The 26,018-nt window shown below is 34.7% G+C and overlaps 2 protein-coding genes and 1 pseudogene across 2 annotated transcripts; all 3 read right to left on the bottom strand.

The window, feature by feature from the left end:
- Positions 1 to 9,254: 9,254 nt before the first annotated feature.
- On the bottom strand, positions 9,255 to 10,488 carry LOC136228003 (mitochondrial uncoupling protein 5-like). Its single transcript, XM_066016832.1, has one exon. The coding sequence runs from the start codon at positions 10,356 to 10,358 to the stop codon at positions 9,456 to 9,458; it is 903 nt and encodes a 300-aa protein (XP_065872904.1). The 5' UTR covers positions 10,359 to 10,488; the 3' UTR covers positions 9,255 to 9,455.
- A 3,096-nt stretch (positions 10,489 to 13,584) lies between these two features.
- On the bottom strand, positions 13,585 to 16,831 carry LOC136227453 (peptidyl-prolyl cis-trans isomerase FKBP12). Its single transcript, XM_066016121.1, has 5 exons — positions 16,666 to 16,831; positions 16,087 to 16,120; positions 15,917 to 15,978; positions 14,699 to 14,751; positions 13,585 to 13,865 (listed from the first exon to the last, which is right to left on the bottom strand). The coding sequence occupies exons 1-5, from the start codon at positions 16,751 to 16,753 to the stop codon at positions 13,764 to 13,766; spliced, it is 339 nt and encodes a 112-aa protein (XP_065872193.1). The 5' UTR covers positions 16,754 to 16,831; the 3' UTR covers positions 13,585 to 13,763.
- A 3,766-nt stretch (positions 16,832 to 20,597) lies between these two features.
- Positions 20,598 to 24,164, bottom strand: LOC136227112 (protein LURP-one-related 4-like; annotated as a pseudogene).
- Positions 24,165 to 26,018: the final 1,854 nt, after the last annotated feature.

Raw genomic sequence — 26,018 nt, 5'->3', positions numbered from 1 at the left:
TACAATAGATAGTAGAAAGGCAGGACGCGCATGCCCTATTTCAAAAATACCAAACGACTAAAAGAGGGTCCAAATATGTCCATAACTCCAAACATGCATAGACTCAATTAAATAAATTTAATTGGTTGATTACATAACCGACTTATGTAATATTTAGGTTAATCACATTAACTCGTCAAATTAACTTTCATCCAATTTTACTTCTAATCGTTTTGTATCTTTATATTAATCCTTAGATTAATATAACCATATAAAACGTCGATTATGCATGTCCCAATTATTTTGATTTCAATTCATTTAACACTTTGATTTACAACTTGGTAAAAACAAACTTTTAAACGAATTTTTCATTCGATAATCAAAACAGAAAACTATTAATTTTCGAAACATATATACATATATATATATATATATAAATTATATTCAAGCCAATTTTAACAATTAAAATCAAGTGGGATTCGGGCCGGGGCCCGAAACTGGGCTGCTGCCGTTTGGCAGCAGCCCCGCGGCTGCGCACGCGGCTGCTGCCGCGAGGCAGCAGCCGCGCGACAGCGGCTGGTCACGCCGTGAGGCGCGACCCGAGCCGCTGTCGTATTTATTTTTTTTTTATAAAATATATATATATATATATCAGATTTTAAAACGGTTTTAAAAAACGATTTTCAGAAATAGGAAAAACTACAATAGATTTTCGTTTTATCATTTAGAATTAATAAAACTAATTTTATTAACCTAACTATAAAACTAATAGATTTTGTTACAATGATTATCAACCGAAATAATTAGGAACATACGCATAATCAATTTTAATTAACAATTAACTAAAATTTATTTATCTTTAGAATTAATTAATCAAACAATTTGTTAATTAATCCTAACCATAAATATTTATTCAATCCTATTGAAAACTTCTAAATTTTCATATATGAAATAACGGATTTAACGATGGCTCTGATACCACTGAAGGAAAATAAGGCTAAGGTATAGCAGCGGAAATATAAAAATTTTAGCCTACTTCCTTTTAACCATAGGATCCGTTAATCGTTATTTCATATAAAGAGGGATAAGAAGAAATGCCTTTCGATGATCAATCTACCGTTGCAAACGAAGTGCCCACAACTTCAAAGGAGATGTAAACTGTTTTACCAATCTGCCCCTATCCGAAAAAGACCTTCCAGACCTCCGAACGAAAATCCCTTCAGTGGAAACGTGGAAGAATATGTCTAGAAGCTACTGTCCAAAAATCGCGACGATCCGACGGTTCAATCTCCGGGAATCCGCGAAATAGTGAACTGACCTGATGTAGGCGAAGAAAAACGAATTTCTCCCTTTTGTTTGTTTTTCCTTCTTTCGTGAACACGGTGAGATTAAGTTAGAATCAACCCTTATGAGATGCAACTAAAATAGATTGCCTCTAATTAACCAACACAAGATCAAAGAGAAAAGGAGATGAATGAAAATTAATCAATCGACGGAAGTCGTATGAATTCTTGTCCTCAAACTAGGGGAGTCGAATTCTCTTTCTCTCTAATAGGGGATTTCGAAAATCCACTAGGGTTGGTTAGGGAGCATTGGCCGAAATTCTAATAGCAAGGGGTATATATAATCACTTGTATCTAAAACCCTAGTTAGATAGGATTAGGTTACTTAATAGGAATTCATTTCGGAATAGAATTTCTAATTATTATCTCACTATATATCTAATATATCTAGGATAATAATAAATAACCTTATTGGATAATAATAGGAGTATATTAATCTAATTAAAACTCCTAACTTAATTATCTCTTAATTAATTTAATTCATATTCCTAATCAAATTAGGATTAATAGAATTAAAATAATTACTCACTAATTATATATAAATTTCGCCCCCCTTGTTTAAATGGGCCTTACTGGGCTCAATTGGGCTTCCATCTATTAATTACATCCATCTCTCTTTTGATTCCAAGTCTTATGTGTGATCCATTAGGTTCTTACTACTTCTGGCCGTATGCAACTATTAAATTAATTTCTTCAAGAATTATATTTAATCTTTGCATAACGGAATGATGTACTGAGTATGTTATAGGCAAGTCTGTAATCATTCCCCCAGAGTCCGTTAAGAAGACAGGTTGATTCTGTCGTTAACCCTTCCGTATTAGTTACAGTATAATTCGATCCTTTATCAACTACATCCTTGAACTGAATCTTATGACTATGGGTGATGTCAAATCACATATAGCGAGACGTTCATTTTACTCGTACAGGCCGAGTCAACTCAAATAGATAGGTTAAGTGAAATCCGTATTTCTACTCTTAAGCTATCACCTTGCAAGGATTTAGAGTCGAGTCTTCCACAAGTGATCCTTGGATATATCTCCCATTAATCGGGAGTGATAAATGCTCAATTCAATGTATAACTACCCTGACATTACCTCCTGTGACACCCAACCTTTGCAGTTCACACCCCAGAGTCATCTCTGTTAAGGATCGTGGGACCACAGGATCAAAGTCTCACATTCAGTAATTCAGGATGACCAATTAACATTCCTTTGAGTCTGAGGATTACTTATACCTATTAATACCAATGAGATGAACAGGTGACAAGGATGAATCTACCCATCCTGTTATCTCAAATCGGATCCCCAATCCTAATGAACGACGTTTCATCGGATCTATGTAACTGTCCAGATATCTATATATATGAAGCTTGTGAGATCAGCTTTCTGTCGGACAGAAGACATTGTTACATACAAGTCTCAACAGTGATATATCAATCCTAAACATATCACTTGACTTGGGGTGGTTTTAAGTTTATTAGTTTATTATAAAGTTTTGTCTCACTTCATGCTTGTATGAACACTTTATAATCACTTTAAACAAACTTACGGATTTCCTTTTATTAGACTTTTATAGTGCTTAAAAGGGATTGCCTTTATATAGTTATAAAACATATATCTCATTAAAACAAATGATATAAAGAACAATTCATTTACATTAAGTTTGTATCCTGGAACAATTGACTATAGGACACCAAACCCCAACACACTATCTCACCTAGTGAGATGTAACTGCCCAGAGGTGATCTTCTTGATGGAAACAAAATTGAGACGAGACGAGATCCAAAGACTGAAACTCAGATTCCAAGGCTATAATTTTTTGTTGTCAACTCAACCGGGAGATCGGGCGGACTATTACTACTATGGAAAAGAGAGATCGGGGTGCACATCCTCAATTTCAGCCAACATTGCATAGACTTTGGCATCAAAAATGAAGTAGGGGACGTGATATGGAGAGGCATGGGGATTTATGGATGGCCGGAAACGTAAAAAAAAAACACCTCATGTGGACACTGATGCGTGAATTACATTCTAGAGAAAAACTCCCATGGCTATGTATAGGGGACTTCAATGAAATAATGTATTCAAAAGAAAAAGAAGGCAGACTTGACCCAGATTATAAGAGCATGGAAGCATTTCGCAATTGTCTTGATGATTGCGACCTCTTTGACCTTAAATTCACGGGATCACCATTCATATGGACGAACGGGAGAAAACAAGGGGAAATAGTAAGAGAAAGGCTAGATAGAGCTGTCTGTCAAGTCGAATGGGAGATGCTTTTTCCAGATGCAGTCACTCATCATCTTGCCAGGGTGGCCTCGGACCACACACCAATCTTAGTAGCAACAAAAAGAGCTCAACATCGAAGAGAGAGATTGTTTCGATTCAAGGAGATGTGGTTGAGGGATCCACAATGTAGAGAGATTGTTCAAAACTCATGGCATCATCCATCATTAGACTCGGAGACACCAGTTAGTGAACGAATCAAGCTATGTGGCTGTAATCTTAACATTTGGAATAAGGAGCACTTCGGCCACCTGGGTTTAAAGCTAACATCCCTCACACGAAAATTGGAGGAAGAGGAGAAAAAGCCTGGTATCTTTCAAAATGTAGACTGCATCAACAACCTCACAAGTGAAATTAGCAAGCTTCAAAAATCTGAATAAATAATGTGGAAGCAAAGAGCCCGGATCAATTGGCTACAGAACGGGGATAAAAACACCAAATTCTTCCATTCAAAGGCTTCATCAAGACGAAAATCCAACACAATCCACAAGCTACAGGATCAGAACGGGGTATGGAAGGGAAGTGAGGAAGATATAGCAGAGATGGTGGTTTAATATTACACTGACCTTTTCTCCACGTCCAATCCGGAAGAGCCAAGTGACATATTGAGTACAGTAGACATGGTTCTCTCGGAGGAACATATTCACAATCTCTCACGGCCTTTTGAAGCAGATGAAGTAAGGGAGGCACTACGTCAAATGGATGGATCCAAAGCACCGGGCCCGGACGAAATGTCAGGTATGTTCTATGCTGCATTTTGGGACATCGTTGGAGATGAGACCACAAAAACAGTCTTAAAGGTCCTGAATGGCATGCCACTTCCACCTAGGATGAACCACACTCTCATCACCCTAATCCCGAAAGTCAAAAATCCCAGCAACCTAAAAGGTCTTAGACCAATCAGTCTATGCAATGTGGTATATAAATTGGTCACAAAAACCCTAGCTAATCGGCTTAAGAAGTCCTTAGGGTCCATCATTCACCAATCCCAAAGCGCATTTGTTCCAGGCCGACTCATTACAGACAATGCTTTGATTGCATGTGAATTATTCCACTCAATGAAATACAGAATCAAGGGGAAAAAAGGTGCATGTGCATTAAAGTTAGACATGAGCAAAGCATATGACAGAGTTCAGTGGTCTTTTCTAAAAAAGATGATGATTGTCATGCGATTCCCACCTTTATGGATCAATGTGGTGCAAAACTGTTTATCTTCAGTGTCCTTTTCTTTCCTAATAAATGGGGTTCAGAAAGGCTATGTGAAGCCAACCAGGGGTCTTCGTCAAGGCGATCCTTTATCACCCTATTTGTTTCTTATTTGTGCAGAAGGGCTTTCATCATTGATAAGGAGAGCTGAAGTTAATCGATCTTTACATGGGATCAAGGTAAGCAAGCACAGCCTGTCCATCTCACACTTGTTCTTTGCAGATGACTCAATCATATTCTGTAGAGCCTCCGTAACGGAATGTGAACACCTCAAAAGGATCCTACAACAATATGAGAAGGCATCCGGACAACGGATCAACTTTGAAAAAAATAAGATGTGTTTCAGCTCCGAAGTAGACACAGATAGATGGAAAACCCTAACTGATCGTCTCGGAGTTAGAGAAGTCAGTCAATTTTCTAAATATCTAGGCATCCCTGCGGTTGTTGGAAAATCAAAAAAGGCCATCTTTAGCTTCCTCAAAGAAAGAATATGGAAACGAGTATGTGGGTGGCATGAGAAATGGCTATCCAGAGGGGGAAAATAAGTCCTTATCAAGTCCATTGCTCAGGCAATACCGCAATATATAATGAGCTGCTTCCTTTTGCCTAAGTCATTTTGCTTAGAGATCCAACAAATGATAGCTTGATTTTCGTGGAATAATACTACAGAAGGGCGAAAAATCCACTAGGTTCGATGGGACAAATTGTGTTTATCAAAAAGGGATGGTGGTCTCGGATTCCGCAACCTACACGCTTTCAATCAAGCACTTCTTGCAAAACAAATTTGGCGAATCATTCGAAACCCGGAGTCCCTATGTGCACAAGTTTTCAAACATAAATATTTCCCCAGGAACGAGGTAATGTCAGCAAAGACAGGTTATGCTCCAAGCTTCGTATGGAGAAGTTTACTACAGGCAAGACATGTCATAGAGAATGGGAGTTGTTGGAGGGTAGGGAATGGCCAATCAATTGAAATACTCACCCATAAATGGTTACCTGATACCCCGTGCAACAGACCATTACAGGTCCTACAAGAACCCCCAACTAAATGGGTGGCCAACTTAATTGACCATGACACATTCAAATGGAAGGAAGAGCTAATTTATCACTGCTTTGATAGAGACACTGCAGCAGCAATCTTACGCCTACCTCTGAGTCTAAGAAGAGTAGCTAATTCTATCTTTTGGAATAAGTCAAAGTGGGGGGAATATACTGTGAAGACAGGTTATGGTGTAGCAAGGGCCTTTGATCCGGAGACAGAAGGGCAAGCATCGACCTCTATTAACACGGAGTCAATATGGAAATATCTGTGGAATTTACCGGTACCATCAAAAATCATTCATACAATCTGGTGCATGCTGAATAATGCTCTCCCGTGTGCTGAGGTTCTTAATCAAAAGAAAATCACTGTGAACCCAACTTGCCATTTGTGTGGAAGAGCACATGAATCGCTATTACATATCTTTCGGGACTGCTTCATATCCAAAGGATACTGGAAGAAATCAAATCTTCAAATAAAAGCTCACAAAGTCGAGGGCAATAAAACAATTGACTGGTTCTACAACATCTCTACACAAACATCTACGAAAGAAATGGCGGAGGCCTGTTGCATCATCTGGATCCTATGGTATGAACGAAATCGAATTGCGCATGGGGATGAACGGATGGGGGAGACAAAAGCTATGCACTGTGTCTTAGACATACTTGAGGGAGTGGAAAGGAAGAAAGATGGTAAGAGGAATGATTAAGCCCAACCTCCGATGATGCAGATTCAACAACCTACATGGCAGCCACCTCCATATGGAATCCTCAAAATCAACTGTGATGCAGCCTTCGACCCAGTGACGCATTAAAGCTCTTTTGGTTTCTTGATTCGTAACCATCAGGGCATTGTACACCTTGCGGGGGGAGGCACAATCGGACAGGCACTCAATGCCCTTCATGCTGAGTTACAGGCAATTACGATCAGTATAAACGCCGCACTGAATGCAGGACTGAATGGTGTGATCATTGCATCAGACTATATATATATATAGATGCGATGAATCTCCTTCAAAGTCAACTTGAATGTCCTAACTGGAGTGGAATTCTAGTAGGTGACATCCAGGAGAATGCAAAAGGCTTGGGCACAGTGAAGTGGATCCACGAACGAAGAGAGGCTAATATCTCAGCCCACATCCTTGCTTCCAAGGCACAATGTAGCAACCTGAAGGCACTTAAATTTGAAGAGTTTCCTAGTTCTTATTTCTCTGCTGTTTTAGCTGATGTATCTTACTTGCTTAATTAATGAAATCTAGCTTTCTTATAAAAAAAATGGTTAGAAATCCAAATAAAAAACAAATCAAAATAAATAGTTAATTAATTAGTGGTTAATCGAATATAATAAACTATATTATTAGTGTTTTTTAAAACCCACAAAACGATTAACCATACGAATTTAATTTATTGAAATCGAATGGCAAATCTTTTAACTAAACATTGGTTTTGGACAAGCCTCGGTTATGAAATTCGCACCCTAATTTTTATAGTAATTCTTTCCTTTATGGTGTGGAAATGATAATAGGTGTATAGAGTCCATGAATCGGCTCAAAATTGTATCGATTATTGAGATACCGACACAGAGATGGACCTAATACTTTTCATTAGGCTAATTAATTACTAGTTTAACACGGTTATATGTCAATTGTATTTTATTTGACTTTCCCCTCAAATTTGCTGCTCCTTATTTGAAATTACTAATTTAACACGGTTATATGTCAATTGTATTTTATTTGACTTTCTCCTCAAATTTGTTGCTCCTTATTTGAAATTGTTGGACACTTTTGGGTTTGACTTGAATCTATAGCAAATATAATATTAATCTATTTTCACTTTGTTTCCTATATAATTCTAATCTTTTAATATATAATAATTAATTTATTAATATTTATGTAATTATAATATTTTAATTTAACTTGTTCCATTAAAAAAATTGAAAAATATTTGAATTTTTTTAAAGTTAGTAAAGATATAAAATTATAATTCATCTCTAATAAATTTTATGTATAAAATAGAAAATATATGAAGATTTATAATAATATTTAATATTAGTTTAAAAATATTATATTAAATAATAAAGAAACTAAGCATAAAAGAATAAGAATTTTCTATATACTACTATGTACAAAGTATAAAAGTATTGATGTATATATGCTACATGAATTTTATTATGAATATATTGATTAAATTTGAAAGTTAAAAGATAATTTTTTTTTTACTTATATAATTAAAGGTAATTTTGTACTTTGACATATAAAAATAAATAGATGGACTAAAGAACAAATTAAAGTAAAAGTTAAACGTCTTAAAAAATATGCGTGGAATAACTAATCTAATATGTTAAAACAAAGAGATTGATAAATAATTTACCCTAGTTGATTTTGTTTATTCAAATCCTTTCTTTTAGCTATCTGGTATCTTAGATCGGCACCTCATACTAATCTAGATTCCAATATTATATGTTAGCAATAATTCTTATTCATTTAATCCTTGTAACCATTAAATTTCAAAGGACTTTGGTAGTTGAGAAACAATTAATTACAGATTGAGTCAAAAGGAGGTTAGCCCGAAAGGGCCAAGTTTGGCCCATCATTCACCTCGCCCACTATGTGGGGGTACACTCTCAAACCCATTGATGTTTGATTTGAATTGTCATGCGCGCGTAAGAGCTTTCTGGTTGATTATTTATTAAGACCTTTTTAAAAATCTTAGGCGGTGTTTGATAAAACTTAAGTGCTAAAAAAACGAGTATTAAATTTTAAATGCTTGATAAATATAAAAAATAAATGGTGAATTTAAAAATATTAGTTGATAATGTTGAACTTAAAATTTCAAGTTAGATATTTTAACCTACCATTATAAGTGATTTTTTGACTTAACTGAAAATTTCAAATGATGTTATCAAACAAAACAGAAACTATAAACACTTAATATATTAATTTTAAGTGCCGGAAATTGTTATCAAATAAGTCTAGCTTATAAACATTTTGCTCCTCATTAGAAAAGAACCTGAGATTGATTTTTAATTTCTTCAAACAACAAATAGATTGCCTTGACCATCAATTTTTCATTCATTATACTATACCATTGGAAAAATCTCATGGAGTAGAATACAAAATCATATTAATTACTAATTATTCAAAACTCCATCTATCCATTATATTTTTAAACATCATTTGATAAATAATCATATTATAAAAGTAAATTTTCCTACATTATATGCCTGCAATTAAAGGAGAGGAAGAAATCCATTTCATAAAATTCAAATATTTACATACACAAAAAATTGATCTTAATAAACAGACACAGTCAAGTTGAATTGTGTAAGACTCGGATCTATTTTACGATTTAGTAACTAATAGAATACCCAAATTGTTCGGTAGGCACAAAGATAGAAGAAGAATTTCTAGATAATAAAGGTTATATATAGTGGCGGAACCATAACAAAATGTTTGGACTCGATAAATCGTTACAAATTATGTATAGAGTGAAACTATCAATATAAATTATACATTAAATAACAAAAAAATATAGTTCTTCCGGGGGAGTCAAGGGGTAAATGGACCCTCTATGACCTCTGATTATAGAGTATTTTACTTTCCTCCTAAAAATCTTTAAGTAACTTCCGGACTTGCTCTAGAGTAACAAATAGTACAATCGTAAAAGGTCCTTGTCTCGAAATTGTTGGTATAAATCCCTTATACAAAGCCATAAGACCCTCCGCCCTCACTGTTTTCATTGCACAATCTAATGCACCTTTGTAGGGCGGCTCGACCCCTGCTTCCACTGTCATATTCATAACTCTAGTCTTCACCACATCAATAGGGTTCGAAGCCACTGCAGCCACGAACCCCGCCGCAAAACTAGCCGTTACATGGGTCCCAATCCCATCACTCATTACACCCTTCTTTAATATTCCCTCCTTCACCTCATCATACGTGGCAAGCTGTGATGCGGTCACAATCATGGCGCGGTTCATCGTAAGACTTGAGCCGCGCCACAAGCCAGCAACACCCTCCCGCTTTGACATTTGACTAAGTGCATCCACCACGCTCTTGTAGTTCCTACGTTGCTCAATAGGGAGACGTCCATCTGCCTGCATTCGGACCATTGCCACGTCGGCAGGGTTCCCGACAGCCGCTCCAACACCACCGGAGATAAAGCCAGCTGTAATCTTCTGTACAAGTGGCATAGTCCCAGTATCTTGGTTAGTCCACTTATTTTTAAAAACGTCGTAGAGACCCATACGAGTGGTAGAGTATAAAGTTTGTCGGAGAAGAGTGGCGGAGACACCGGTGAATAAGGCAACAACGCCTTCAGATTGGACTATTCGGACACCAATAGAAATTGGGCCAACACGAGGGGGTGGTGGCCGGACTTCGGGAGCTATTGGAAGGCGGTGTTCGCCGTTTAGTTGCATACGAACCTTGATGAGGTCAAGTGGGTGAGTAGAAGCTCCGGCAACTATGGAAGCAATACCCCCTTCAACAAAACCTTTGACTCCCATTTTCTTTTTGGAAAATCTTACAAATATGATGATAAGAAAAGAAGAGAAATGTGTGATAAAACTGAAGAGAGAAAGGCTTGTTTATATAATTTTATGAATGTCTTGCCATCTTTGACTAAATCTTCAAGCTCATTCTGATTGCAAACGAGTTTTTTTTGGCTGTCTTGAGTTGACCCTTTGAAGCTTGATCTACTTTTTTTCTATTATGACATTGTCTAAATATCTAATATCTAACGGTCAACTATAAAAATAAATTTTGTGTTCACCAAAAAAATAAAAATAAATTTTGTAGTTTTACATCTTTCAAAAATGTTTTTATTGTGATAAAAAATGCGGTCTAACCACTAAGAAACTCTCATTTTTTTTAAACATGGTTTGAGATTTTTTTTCTACTCATAAATCTCTTCTTTGCTTTGTTTTTTATTTATTAAATAAATTTTTGATTGATATACTTTGATAGTTTTTTTTTATATTTGTAATTCTGTCTGTTCTTTCTCTCTATATATAGTGGTTTGTCTATTACCACATAGATTTGACTTATTGAACGATATTTTTTTTGTTACAAAACTTATTGAAAGATAATGAAGTCGATTTTGAGTAAAGTGTGTTTCTCATCGTTGTACCAAAAATAGTTGCAAACATTATCTATAGCTCTATCACGATTTATGATATTGAAGATGCAACTTCAAGATTCTCCGTTATACTTCTGAATTGTAAATTTTTAATATTTATATCGAAATATACTATTTTTTTAGGCAAAAAGCATAATTAAGTCCATGAACTTTGGCTGTTTTAAGGATTAAGCCTCTGATCATTTATTTTTCCATATTGAACCCTTGATCATTGATTCTATTATGGATTAGACCCTCATTTAACTTTTTCGTCGAGTTTGGACTGCATACATCGTTATGGCGATTCGACTTGTTGACAGACAAATAAAAATAAGAATTCATTGACTAGAATAGATAAAAATTAAAAATTAAAACGAAATTATAGAAATTAATTTCTTGTATATTCTTCCAAACTCAATTTTCTCATCTCCCATTTTGTGATTTTCAACATTAGAATCGCCAAATCGATCTTCTCATCTCCTAAATTCAGCGAAAAAGTTAAATAAGAGCCAAATCTATAACAAAATCAATGATCAAGGACTCAATGTGGAAAAATAATTGATTAGAGCTTTGATCCTTAAAACAGTCAAAATTCAGAGGTTTAATTATACTTTTTGCTTTTTTTTTTTGATGAATAAAGAATTGTGCATTCCTTCTAAAAATGTGGATATCAGGTTTTCTATTTGCAAATATATAAAAGAAATATCGTTGTGAAGAGATGCAATGTACATTTACAAATTTAAATCATAAGAGTTGTTTTTGTATTTATCTGAATATTTAAAATGGACATGGTGTGTCGTTCAAAAAATAAAAAATCAACATGGTGTGCGGGCTCCATAATGCTTAGACTTGATCAACATGTGTCAGTGTCTGGATTGTGATTGTGGTGTACCCATTGCTTAATAACATTAATGCCTTGTTATTTTGCTAATTTGGTGCCACTTCGTTTTCATTGCAGTTGCACCATTTCCAATTATTTCAAATTTCAGACCAATTATCCAACAACCAACATTAATTTCCAAGGTCTCAACTCAATCAATTATAACCACAACCAGTAGCCTTTTTTTTTTTTTTTTTTTATGTTTCATTAAAACTAGGATTCTTATAGCCTTTTCTTTTACAGCGCTGCAAAATTCAAAATTCACAACTCTAGCCATAATAAATTCCGGATAGCACTTTAGCGCCATGCTCGCTTGCCCGGAAAGGCATTCGTGAGAACTCATCAAGTTCTCAATGCATACACAGCTTATTCCACAACAAATGTTACCCTCCTCTACCCCACTAGATTGCAAACGAGGCCTGACAGAAACTCATCCCAGCGTGAATAAAGAATTGACATTTATTTTCTCTTCTCGTGGAGTGATAATGGAGAAAAATTATCCTGATAGACTCTCCTCATATCCTCAGCCTTGCCATGTCCCCACAACAATCTCTACGAAGATTCTTAAAATACACACATATATATATATATATATTCAATAAAATACTTCCTACATATTCCCCCTATAAATACACCTAAAATTTTAATTAATGCGATTTTTATATTAAATATACTAATATTTTATAAATTATATTTACCTAATTGTATTATTCGACAAAATTTTAAATTTCAGTAAATAAAATATTATTTAGAATTTGAGAAATTGAAATTCCCACAGTAATCTTAATTTCAATAAATAAAATATTATTTAGAACAATCTTAATTCCTAAGGGAAGGAGATGGATTAGAGACTATTTCTCCATTTTATAAATGAGATGGATTGAAGACTCCCCATCAAGACAAGAACCGAAGAAATGGTCTTTATCTCTACTCCACCCCATTCCCAACACTATACACCTTTGGTTCTATTTTTCAGCGTTACTTTTTATCTCTCAATCTCAAACAAGAAAAAAAAATGTTCGGTAAAAATTGAGAACCTCTTAGCAGAAAAAACAAGGATTAAAGCCTTTATTAGGCCCTTGTAGTATCCAAAATTTTGTCATCGTCTCATGTGTGCTATCATTTCGTAAAAAAACTAAATATTCTCACAAGTGACATCTAACTCCTTTTAAATGAAAAATTATTTGATTTGTTAATTTTTTTACATGACAATTTCTAACACAGTGATGTGTACACGAGGCAATTGTTTAAAAAAAAAAAACCCATATAAACTTAATATCACATGTCAAATATTGTGCCATGCGGCAATAATTAACAAATCGGTTACCTCAAGGGTCAAATGTTACCAAATGATACCATGGGTGACAAATGACAAAACTTTGGATACCAATAAGCCTTTCTACCAAAAATTAACTAATATATACTACCTATCAGCAACAATTGAACCAAACATGCCCTAAAATTTCTCTACGGCCTCAAAAAGATGTCATAAAAGATAGCTATTACACAAATTCATGGAATATGAATATTGTTCTATAATTACTCCATAGATCAATTTATTCCTTCCTATTCCGACCAAATATGTCCTTGACCCTGGAAAGGATACAGCTATTGATCAGAAATTTACCTCTCAATTCAAGTTGTGAATTCTAAGCCATGACTCTTATAGACGCTAATTATATGAACTCAAGGTCCAGTCATTTCGGTTGAGAGACGTTTCACAAAGCTCAAAATATAATGGTGAAACACAGTTTTATTTTCTCCAGGCTAGAAAAGGCAACATAAAAACAGAGAAAGCACTTCATCCTTAATCAAATATGTTGTATGCCAAAAGTAATACTACACTTAAGACAAGGTTATACTGATTATTTCATATGGTGGTATTCTGGAAGGTTACCAGCTGCTTGGACAAAGTTACTCGATAGTGAGGACTTCGATCTCAAATTCCAGGACAGAGTTAGGCTGTATCCCCCATGCCGGAAATCCATTAGCTCCATAAGCATAATCAGGAGAGCACTGCAATTCAATTTAGAAGATTAGCAAATCCAAATCGTGCAACCTTAGGGGCCAACAGTGTTTTACAACCAATTCAATTCATTATAATTGACCCATTAAGCCCCCCATTACCTGGAAAGTTAATTGTGAATATCGAATTCAATTAAAAGTGTGTTGCTCATTTCATCTCCATTTGAAATTGCAGTTTCAATAGTTCGAAAGCAGCTTTTTATATGCCAGATATTGCTATAGAAAAAATGAAAAAATTCATTTCGAACTGTAAGAAATGCAATTTCAAATGCAAATGAATTGAATTACATGTTTTCAACGGAGTTTGAGATTCACGGCAAACTGTCTTATTAACCAGGGGCTCAATGTGTAACATTGAAAGATTAGGGGCTTCATCAACAAAAAGAACAGAGAAAAGAGAGGGGGGCACGGAAAACTGTCTTATTAACCAGGGGCTCAATGTGTAACATTGAAATATTAGGGGCTTCATCAACAAAAAGAACAGAGAAAAGAGAGGGGGGCACGGCAAACTGTCTTATTAACCAGGGGCTCAATGTGTAATATGGAAAGATTAGGGGCTTCATCAACAAAAGAAACGGGGGGTTTTAAGTGTCATGATAGAAAATTTATGCATTACAAAATTGTACAATCAGCAAATTGAGTGAACATGATAGTAAAGATATGCAGACATTTCCATCCTAATCTTTAAAAAAAAGGAAAAAATTGATAGGAAAAAATCCAAAAGTCAATATAAGATCAATAATGATGATTTGCTTCATGCATGAATAAAACACAAATTTTTAAGAAATGATACAACACATCAAACTAAAAGGATCGTGCAGTACCCGTAGACGAGCTAATTCTCCAAGCTCCATTCCCAAGACACCTTCATCCCATCCTATACATTTGATAAGAAAGGACAGGTAAGTCTTCGTATAAAATCTGCACATATTCTATTTAGACTTCACAAAATCATGGTCATACACAGAGGCGAGAAAGAGAGAGAAACTAACAGTCGAAGAACAATATATATTATATAACTAGATTGACATATCTGGAATATCAAACCAACAGATAGAGAAGTCCAAAGAAGCAATTTAATCACCTTGAAATATCCAAATAAAATCATTCCCTGCTAATCTTTTTCTTTAGACAATCTTCAACAAGATATATTACTATGCAAATAAGGTAAACAGATAGACAATATGAACAAGGCAAGAGCTGTTATATAAGAAACCAAAGGAGTTAAGAAAGTTTCTTCAAAAGCTAGATTTTAAGCTTGCAAGAATACCCACAGCAGAAATTCTAACACAAGCAAGGGTTAATGCTTCTCCATTGTGTTTGATTTGAGCTGAAAACAATAAGGCGAATTTTGTACCAGTATATGCTAGCTTAAAATCAATATGAAAAAAAAAAAAAAACCTTAAGAGAAGTTGATACTTGAAATATGCCTATCATAACAATGGAGGTAAGAAATTTTTTGTGCCTAACTGAAGGAGAGGTAATGCTTTCAAAGACTGGAAACATCTTAAAATGAGTGTAAGAGAAGTAGCTAAATTCTCTGATGTTTTCAAAGGAGCTATAACCCCTTCTTTGGCATGTTCTTCTCTGTAAATTATTTTAGAAGTTCTAAACTTCGGCGTTTCTAATTAAGGCTTGTGCTTTGTGAACAACTAATTTTGGCTCATAGCCTACTCATGAGATATAATTTTTTACAGGCCACCTAAACTCATACAAAGCACCTCACAATATGAAAAACTGAACAAATACTTGCAACTTATATCATTCAGTGGTCTATTTCCAAAGCATGTCACCAAAGTAAGAGTTGGGGGACCAACATCAGTTGGTATTTACCAACTAGAATATGATGTTCTACAAATGACTAGATAGATCAGAATTTGAGCTCAAGGAAACTTTTATAAAACAACAATTATCACATTGGAGATGCATGTTCTCCCTCATTGACAGAATTAATGATTATGAGTTCAAACTTGGTAAAACCAAAATAAAAGATAAAAGAACAAGATTACAGTTAATGAAAGATCAATCGTAAAAAGGGACACCTTTGATAACATTTCCCATGCCAATTTTGAATGTGAAAGGCTTTTCCGTGAGGTCTTTTGTGCTGAACCAAAAATAAACAAGAATACAATGAATGAACTCTAAATTTTAGCACAAATAAAAGCTAAAGTAAATATACTAAAGTCATAGCCATGAACGACATAACCTTTACCTCCAAAATACCTTAGAAAGATCACCATTTTTCCCTGCAAGGAACATGAATGTAGTGTATCAATTTCTCAAAAGCAAATCCTTACGGCACCTTAGAACAGTCTTACAATCCTAGTTCCTTGTTTATCCAATTTTATCATAGTAGGTTGTTCTGTACGTGCAAGTGAGCACAAAATCGAAAACGTCTTTAACTCCGTCTTAACTATTTCAAGCACCCAATTCTGGCCAATTCATTTTATCTGTTCGTCTAATCGTCCTTATTAATTATCATCTTTGTCAAATTAATAGGGCATGGAATTTTAGTTTATTGTCTAATCTAACTCTAATCCAACAATATAAAATGAAAAGTTATGAACTCTGCACTTCCCTCCATGACCCAAACATGGCAATCGTAATGTTAAACATCGGACCTAATCCTCCCATCAATCGCAACGCACTATCGAAAAAACAGCATGATTTCCCCGAGAACATTAAAATTTTACGATAATCCCAATTCCGCCTATTTGCAACATTTTTCAGGAATCAGGAAATAAAAGAAAGCAGATAGTTTAGGGTTTAGTGAGAGAAGAGAGATGCTAACCAAAACCCGTGCAGTGGACGGTGACAGTTTGACCGACGGTAGGCTTACGACCGAGGCCGGCTCTGATGAGTTGCTTCTCTACTCCCATTTTCGGATGCGTTATTGATAAATCCAGCAGCTCCAACGATTTTGTAGTCTTGTATAGTCGCCGTTTCTTCTCTGCCCCATTTGTATTGCTGCCACTAGGGCTTCCACAAAACTAATTCAAGAACCGATATCCGAAATCGAAATCGAACCTAAAACCGATTAATTAGAACATCGTTTTTCATTTCTAAAAATTGATAATTAACCAAAACCAAAAAATAAATCTACTTTAAAAAAAATTGATCATGTTTTGATATATGATTGTAAAAACCGAATCGGTAAAACCAGTAAAAACAAAAAGTTAAAAGGTTTAATGTTCAACCGAAATTGAACCGAAATTCAAAATAACTAATATTTTAATTTTATTTAATATTTTAATATAGAAACATAAGTGTCTTTTATGGTTATTTTGTTTTTGACAAAACAAGTCTGGTTATTTTCACCATTGGATGATAGAGTGTAAAATTCATCCAATGATAAAAACACACAAAGTAACACTTACTTTGTCAAAAACAAAGTAAACATAGCATTTACCAAGAAAAATATATTAATAATATCAATAAAAATATATATTAATAATATTAATATAATGTTCTTTGATATTTGAAAAATAAAATTTTCCTCTCATTTAAAAAAACTTTAACTGAAATTTTTCATTCATTCTCATTTTTCCTTTTATATTAATCTCTGGCTTTTTATATTGTTTATTTATTTTACTGTTAAATATATCCAAATCAAAACCCTTCTATTTACTTTTATTGTCTTCTTAGTTTTTAATCTAGTTGAATCAATACTAATCTTTGAATTCGATATTTACTTGCTTTTTTACAATATGTTTTCAGCAAAGTGAAGTTATATTTATTTTTTGTGGATTTGATATCCATCAGTCCGGTTCAACGTGATTGAATCGACCGGACATGTCAGATCTTACAACATTGGTTGATACACATAAAATCAGTATACATATATGTACAACTTTAATTATTAATAATATACATATTTATATTTAATTTTTAAGTTCAAAATATTAAAATAACTTAAATTTTATTTGTTTAGGTGCTTTTGTTAATTGAATTTGAATTTCAATATTTTTATTTAATATTTAAATAATTATATGTTATTTTAAAATAAATACTTACGGTGTCTTCTATGGTTACTTTGTTTTTGACAAAGTACCGTTACTTGGTGTGTTTTCACCATTGGATGATGGACTATAAAATTAATCCAATTGTGAAAACACATCAAGTAATGCTTACTTTGTAAAAAACAAAGTAAGCATAGCCTTTACCAACACTTATAAATTTAAAGTGATTTTTTCTATGAAAAGTCACTAATGTTTAACCGACCGAAATATAAGTTAATCAATTGAAAGTAATAGATTAACCAAAATATGGTTAACCGAATTAAATGGAATGATTAATATTTTTTGTTAATGGACTGATTAATCGACCATTTGCACCTCGAGCTGCGACATCACGAATGCTTTTTAATACCGTGCCTGGCACATGACATGATATTATTATATTGGTGATGTGGCTGAATCCTCTAAGTCCACTTGTAAACCTGCGATAAGACAAACATAATCAAAGAAGGAGTCGAATTTCGGCTAACCACTCTCATGTCTAAGTCAGTTTCGTAGAAAAACTTGAGGATGATCACAGTAGTAAATCAAAGCTCTAATATAAGTTTAGTGAATGAATGAAGTATTATACATTCGGGAGTGTCTTACACTATTTACATTACGATCGAGATGTGGGAGGTGCTTATAAGATTTGGACCAAGACGTGCTACGTGTTACCTGTTGATAGGTGGACGTGTGCCCGTAGATCGGGGTTTAGTATGTGTCAAACCCAATTGGTTTGTGATTCACTGGAGAATGCACCCGAGGTTTAAGCTTGTTTAGGGGAGGATGTGAGAGCTATCCCTGAGGGACCATCTCTTGCTGAGGTCAAGGCTCAAGTTTCATCCCGCATCTAAAAGCTTAAGGTTAATCGTAAGGGTAAGAGAAAAGTGCATGCCTCAAAAAAATACTTCCTCTAGCACTTTAAGGAAAAAGGCTCGGTCTTCCAATTGTACCCAAAGGGAGAAGGGTGCAGAGGCGACTCTCGAGAACGGGCCCTTAACTGATAAAGAATAGGCCCGGTTTGCCCAGTTTGATATTTATCGGGTTAGTATTTTTTCTTTTTTCTTCTTGTATTTCTCAGGGCTTCTTCTGGACTTGTTTTTTCTTATTCTTAGCTTTTGGTCTCGGTATTATAGGGAGGATCAGGTTACCTTGAGTAACCCCAAGATTGACCATGATCTCGATCGTCTTGCTTTGGTCCCCACCAAAGGCCAAATTGTTCATCAGACGACGGTCAACAGGATGATTGATACACATTACTCATATTGCCAAGGTAAGTTTCCATTTGAGTAGTTTATCTTTGTATGTTATGTGATCGTAACTTTTCATTTTTAATAGGCTTTGACATCGGTAGATGAGGTGAGTCATTAATATAACTCTTTGTCTCGGCACTATGTAAGGATGGAGATTAGGTTAAAGAGCACACAAACATGAACTTGCATCCTCCGCTTTCTATGTGTAGGAGCTTGTAGCAGTGGAACAAAGTTTTGTGGCTTCTGCCCTCTACGTGGAAGAGCTGGAGAGGGAGTTGAACCAGACCTGGGTGAGTGCTAGTTTGGTCGAAGAATTGAAGAAGGCTGAGACTTGGGCTGAGGAAGCTTTCACCCGGGCTTGGAAAGCTGAGGAAGTTACTCGTGCCTGAGGATGAGGCTTTAACTCACGGTGGTCGTACGATAAATCTACAGAGCAGGCTATAAGGTGTTGAGAAGTTTGTGGCTTCTTTATCAAATATTGTAAGGCGGAAGGAGAATGAGGTTCGTCGATTGAAGGAATAGGTTATCAAGGGTCATGCTAAAATTGCCTGATTGGAGCGAAGGTTGAAGGAGGGCAGCATGGATCATATTTGGTGGCAAAAAGCTCATTTTATTATGTAGAGTTATGCGTAGAAGTTAGAAAAGGGAGCTTGCACAGAGAGAGTCATTTGCTTTCGACGCCAAGCGGGCTCTAGATCAGGAGCTTCTGCTCTCGCAATCTCTTTAATGCTTTGTATGTCAGCTTGAGTAGAGGTTTGTCCATGTAGAAACTTGTGAATGATGTGACTCTCTAGATGGTTGTTGTAGTAGAAGTCGAGGGTGAGTTGGGTTATCATTGCTTGAACTGTTATCAGACTCTTTTCCTTCAGAATATGCATGAGAGACATCGAGATGCTTACTTCCAATTTTGGGTGAATCTTTTGTCTCCTGCTGGTCATGAGCCTAGTGATGAGTTTCCAAATGAGGGTGAATTTCCCTCCCCTAAGCGGCTCCATTTGATTGGTGATGAGCCGGATGACAATGATCCTTTTGTAGAAGAGTTTTGTTTTGTTTTCCATCTTTGGTTGCAAAGAAATTCTATACTTAATATAAAGGGAAAGTACCAAAATAAACTTTGTGGTTACACCTACCAAATCAAAGCTCATGTGGTTTAAAAGTTTGCAAAATGGTACCATGTATTTCATTCCATTAGCAAACAGATACCAAATTGACTAATGGTGTTAAAAGTCAAAGAAAAAAGAGTTAATTTGGTCCTTATATTTATTTATTTTATAAATTAACACATTTATTATCTAATTATCATAAATAAACCCCAAAATAAAAATAAAAAATAAAAAAATCAAATACACCATCTTCTCAATCTCTTTAATTTCTTATTTTTGTTCTTCTTTCTCTCTCTTCTCTCTCTCCTCTTTGTTAATTTCTCTCTCTAAAATCAATTGAATTTCAAGGTGTTTGTTTGATTTCTCTTTTTATAATATGTGATGCATTAAACCATAAACAGTAACTAAAGCCATTACGAAGGAATGATCAACTTCTCCTTCTATCACCATGCTTAATACATCATCTCCTAATATTACTCCTTTTGATGTTTGCTTTCTTGTTGCCCGCACAATTCATTAATTAACTCATTAATCCCACTCTTAAGGGAAAATTACAAAACTAAGTCAAATGGGAGGCCTATTTACATATTTAACCCATTTACTCAACCTATTACATATCTAGACTGATTTTGTGTGACTTTTCCATAATACCCTCAATATTTACGCGCGTCTCGCCCCCTCCCGTCTGACTTCGCAGATTCCATATTATGCGAAGCCTGCGAAGCTAATGTTTGGGTTTACTTGATGAATTTAATTAGCATATGCGAAGCCTGCGAAGCTAATGTTTAGTTTACTTGATAAATTTCATTAGCATATGTGAAGCCTGCGAAACTAAAGTTTAGTTTACTTGATGAATTTAATTCGCATATGCGAAGCCTGGATGTGTTTTGAAGCTAATTCGCGAAGTGGTATATAACAAAAAATGGCAAACAACAACGGATTCTAACATTAAAATCATAACATTATCAAAATTTACAACAAGATTGCCACAATAAACTCCTAACAAATCACTTCAAAGTGAACCTAACTAATCCGGGTACCAATTTTGAAGCGGATGAGTCCAGACCTTTTGGGATGAGAAATGGAAATCCAGACCTTTTGGGATGGATGTGTCCCATGGCGCACACCAAGATTGGCACAATCTCTCATAACCAACCATTTTAGGAGTGAATGTGCCAATCTTGATGGAAATTTCTCCCTTTACAGGAAGAAAAGTTATCTCCCCTGTATCCGAGGACGCCGCCTTCTAGAAAGGGATGTTATGTAATCAATCACCTTCAGAAAAAATTAATCGTGTTAGGCAGGGAAAAAGACGATTTTGGCTTCGTGAAATGAGGACTAGTGAAGCATGCGAATGTAAATGTGCAGGGAAAGAGGTGATTTTACTTCGCTAATCGATGTTTTCGCGAGGTATGCGAGGTCTGAAACGTGACGATCTACGTCACATATCGATGCTTTCGCGAAGTCTGCGAGTCAAATCATGAACTTTTCTACTCGCAGACTTCCTGAACTAATCGGTTCACGAAGTAGATCCACACGTTTCAGGCTCTTTCTCTTCACAGATATTCGCGAAATCATCGATTCACGAAGTAGATCGTCACATTTCAGGCTCTTTCTCTTTGCAAATCTTCACGAAATCATCGACTATGCGAAGTGTATTCATGAAAAAAATGCAGAAATAACAACAGATATTTACATGTTTTGCGCCTTTCACCCTTAAAAGCGACAATAACAATATGATAAACTGGGAAAAACGATGGAAATAACGTAGAATAACTATTTCTTTGATGGTAAAAAGAAGAAAGAAACCAAGTAAGGAGTAGGAACAAGAAGATGAAGAACCATGACTTCGTTTTCTAGGATTACGAAGTTGCAGAATCAAGAGATGAAGAGAGGAAAAAGAGAAATTCATTGTGATTTGGTGAAATGGTGCAGATTTCGTGCAATTTAAAGGAAGATAGGAAGATCAAAAGTCTTCAAATCATTAATGGAGGAGCCAACTTTTTGCGTAACCAAGGAGAAGGGGGGGGGGGGGGGGGGGGGAGCGGGCGTTCGCGTTGTGGGAAGTGGGAAGGTTAGGGGTATTATGGGAAAGTCACACAAAATCAGTCTACATATGTAGTAGGTTGAGTAAATGGATTAAATATGTAAATGTGCCTCACATTTGACCCATTTTTGTAATTAACCCCACTCTTAATCACTACTAATTCTTAATTAAAACCCCACAAAACATAGAAATTAAATTAAAAGCTCACCTTAGCAACAATTCCTCCATTGCTGTTTATGATCTTGAAGGCTGATTTCCCTTCTGAAACTTCCAACTTATAACATCCACCTTCATTATCATCACCAGATCTAACTACAATTGAACTTTTTCTCACTTGAAAATAAGGTTTTTGAGTCCTCGAATTCATTAATCCATCACTTTTATAGCCCTTCCATTCTCTAAAAACCCATGGTTTCTGCACAAATTCAGCAAATTAATTAGAAACCGTTACATCTAATCTATGTTTAATACTGTAATCAATGATTAAATTAAACATAAATATATACCTTAATTGTGAAAAGAACTGTGCCATTAAGATCCATTAGAAAAACTTCAGAGCTTCATTTGTTGTCATAATTATCAACTCTGTAAACAATAGAAGAAGAAGAACTTTTGTCATTGATGAAAAAAAGTACAATAAAGCAAACACCTTGGAATTCAATTGATTTTAGGGAGAGAAATTAACAAAGAGGAGAGAGAGAATAGAGAGAAAGAAGAACAAAAATAAGAAATTAAAGAGATGGAGAAGATGGTGTATTTGATTTTTAATTTTTATTTTGGGGTTTATTTGTGATAATTAGATAATAAGAGGGTTAATTTATAAAATAAATAAATATAATGACCAAATTAACTCATTTTCCTTTGACTTTTAACACCGTTAGTCAATTTGGTATGTGCTTGCTAATGGAATGAAGTACATGATAACATTTTACAAACTTTTAAACCGCATGAGTGTTGTTCGAAAATATGTGTAACCACAAGGTTTATTTTTGTACTTTTCCCTAATATAACCACAATGTATATGTCGGTTAAGAACAAGTGAACAATATCACATCAAGTAGTATTGTTCTTTCGAACAGTATCGATCCCACATATACTAGTTCTCAATTCATTACTCGTACTAGGATTCTTTATTAACTAAAGAATGAATAATTTGTTTGGTTTGCGTCACTTTTAATTACTAATTTAAACTAGAAATCAAAGAAGTAATGTTCGGTTGTCTATGTATGAATGGAAAAAGCTAAGACTTTGGATCCCCATGTTGATTTATATGGATTAATTCATGTATGTTGTTTTGTATTGAAGATAACTCGAGACGGTAACTTCCCTTATAAAGCTAACAATCCCGGCCTAGAACTATTAACTCTATTCCTAACACCTTTAGGTCGATGCTTGGTTAGGCAAAATTCCTAAGTGTGCTAAGAAGAATTAATTACGTTGAAAGTTAAAGCTAAGCCGTAACCTAGAGTATAAAGCCACATTATCCTTTTAAGGTATATGAATAGTTAAATTACTCGGTTGAATCGTTTACTTGATTAGGTTTCACAATTCAACCTCTCTTACCAATTACTTAATTAGGTTTCTTAGTTCGAGGTGAGTAAATAGATTTTAACTAATTCTCTTGTTATTTCTTACAACACAATGTTAACACTCCTTAATAGCCCATGTTCGTCAAACACGGTTCACCTCCATCATAGCCAAAAGTGGTTTAGCTCATGTTCAAGCTAAAACACAGAGGAAGGTTAAGATGGAATGATACCCCTCTGTCACGTCATTCACTTAACATATTTTACCCATTTGTCTTGATTTTGGTAACGACGCAAACTACAAGATTGCGCTTGTAACAAAAAATACCATAAGTACCTATCAGCAAATCGACAAGACCACATAATACCTATATTTAATTAATCCTATAAAATATATATCCTATTATTTTATTATATTCACATAATAAAATAATATAAAAATAATAACTATTTAATTAAAAAAACTTGTAATTCCTTTTTAATTTTATATATAATCAATTTTAATAAATTTTTAATTTTATCATATCAAATTTATTAATTTAATATATAAAAAATCATGAATTGATATTAAAAAAATATTAGCATAATTTTTATTAATATTGTAAAAGGATACGTTTTAAAAAGTTCAAATATTAAAATTAACCATGGAAATGTTTTTGTTTTTTTTATGCTTGTTCCATCTCATATATCTCATCTAAAAAACACCTGCAAAAGCTTGGATTGGGGAAAAAATGCACCCCAAAGTGTGTTTTAAGAATTTGGAACTATCAAGAGCGGAAATGATTTATTTTGTCCGTAGATCGATAAATCTACGCGGTTGCAGCAAAAAAAAGGACTCAGATCCGAATGTTCGGAATGGTCTAAATGATGAAGTTTGGAGTGCAGATGTCTTTCTACAGATTTGGATTAACGAAAAATATATTGTTGTTTTGTGTTTTTTGTGCCTTTTATGAGCTCATTTTGCTCTTTATAGTCATTTCCACCCCTTTGTGGATATTGTATTTGCTTTAGTCTGTAATCATGTGAGGTTTTATTCCTTACATTTTGCTTGTTGTATTTCTTTATGTTTTATCTAATGGAATTACAACGAAAAAAAATTTGGAACTAACAAACTATAAAAAGAAAAAAATATATAGAATAGAATAGAACCGTTAGATATCATCCAAACAAATTCCCCATGAATGAAGCCGTCAATTGAATTCCAATTGATATGGTTCCATGAAGATCCAAGAGCGGAACTGGAAGGAGACAATTCTCAAACGGCTATCGTGAATTCTTAACCTTGACTTGTGTTTTTCCTAAATTAAGCAGATTACCGGATAACCATTCACAACTCATACTAATTTCATCAATCATACATATAAATCTGCCATTATCACCTCCTACCGACATAATAATTCTCTTCTACCTTTTCTCTCTGGTTCTGGTTCTCTCGTTTCCTCTCTTATTTCTTTCATCTCTTCTCTCGCAACCCATGCCTCTCTAATCTTGAGTGGTTATGTTTCAGATGATCCGTTTTAGAACTACATTTTCTGGGTAAATCCCCTCAAAAAATGCCTATTTTCTGATCTGGGTTTGGTGAGATTGAGAGAGAGAAATATTGAGAGAGCGGTTGAAATCATGGAAATTGAGAGAATCAAACAGTTGTTACTCCTTTGGTGTAGAATTAAAATTACCCGTGTAGCTCTTGTGGGTGGAAACCACACCGCATCCAGGTTTTGCACTCGCTAAATCATTCTTCTTTATTGCTTTTTGTAGGTTTATCTTCTCTGTAATCTCTTTTTTTTAAGACATTCTCCGTAATCTCTTGATTACTCAGCTTTTTGGATTCCGGCATTTTGCCAATTTTTGTTAATTTGTTTTTCACGTGATTGAGGATTGAACTACTCAGAATTCAGCAGTTGTTTTTATTCATTGATTAAGTTGTGCTGAACCAACAAAGCCATGGAAAGTGCTCCTGGGTATCAAATTCGAACCGAGGAACACAGCAGGATGAAGATTGAAAGCAGAATTGATATAATTTCTGATACTCTTTTGGTAATTAAGCTTCCTGATTCGCAGGTTACGCGTATTGTGTCCCGTTCATTGTTTTTGATTATGGTTATTCTTACGCTACCTTGCATTGGTTCCATTTTGAGGGAATTTTCTGCAGCCCCGAATTATGATCTATCTGCAGCAGATGGGATTGTTTCCAATTTGATTAATGTTGAATTATTG

This window comes from Euphorbia lathyris, chromosome 4 (assembly GCF_963576675.1).
Source record: "Euphorbia lathyris chromosome 4, ddEupLath1.1, whole genome shotgun sequence".
NCBI classification, from domain to species: domain Eukaryota; kingdom Viridiplantae; phylum Streptophyta; class Magnoliopsida; order Malpighiales; family Euphorbiaceae; genus Euphorbia; species Euphorbia lathyris.
The sequence above is the reverse complement of the archived record's forward strand: the minus strand, read 5'-3'. Positions and strand labels throughout refer to the sequence as shown.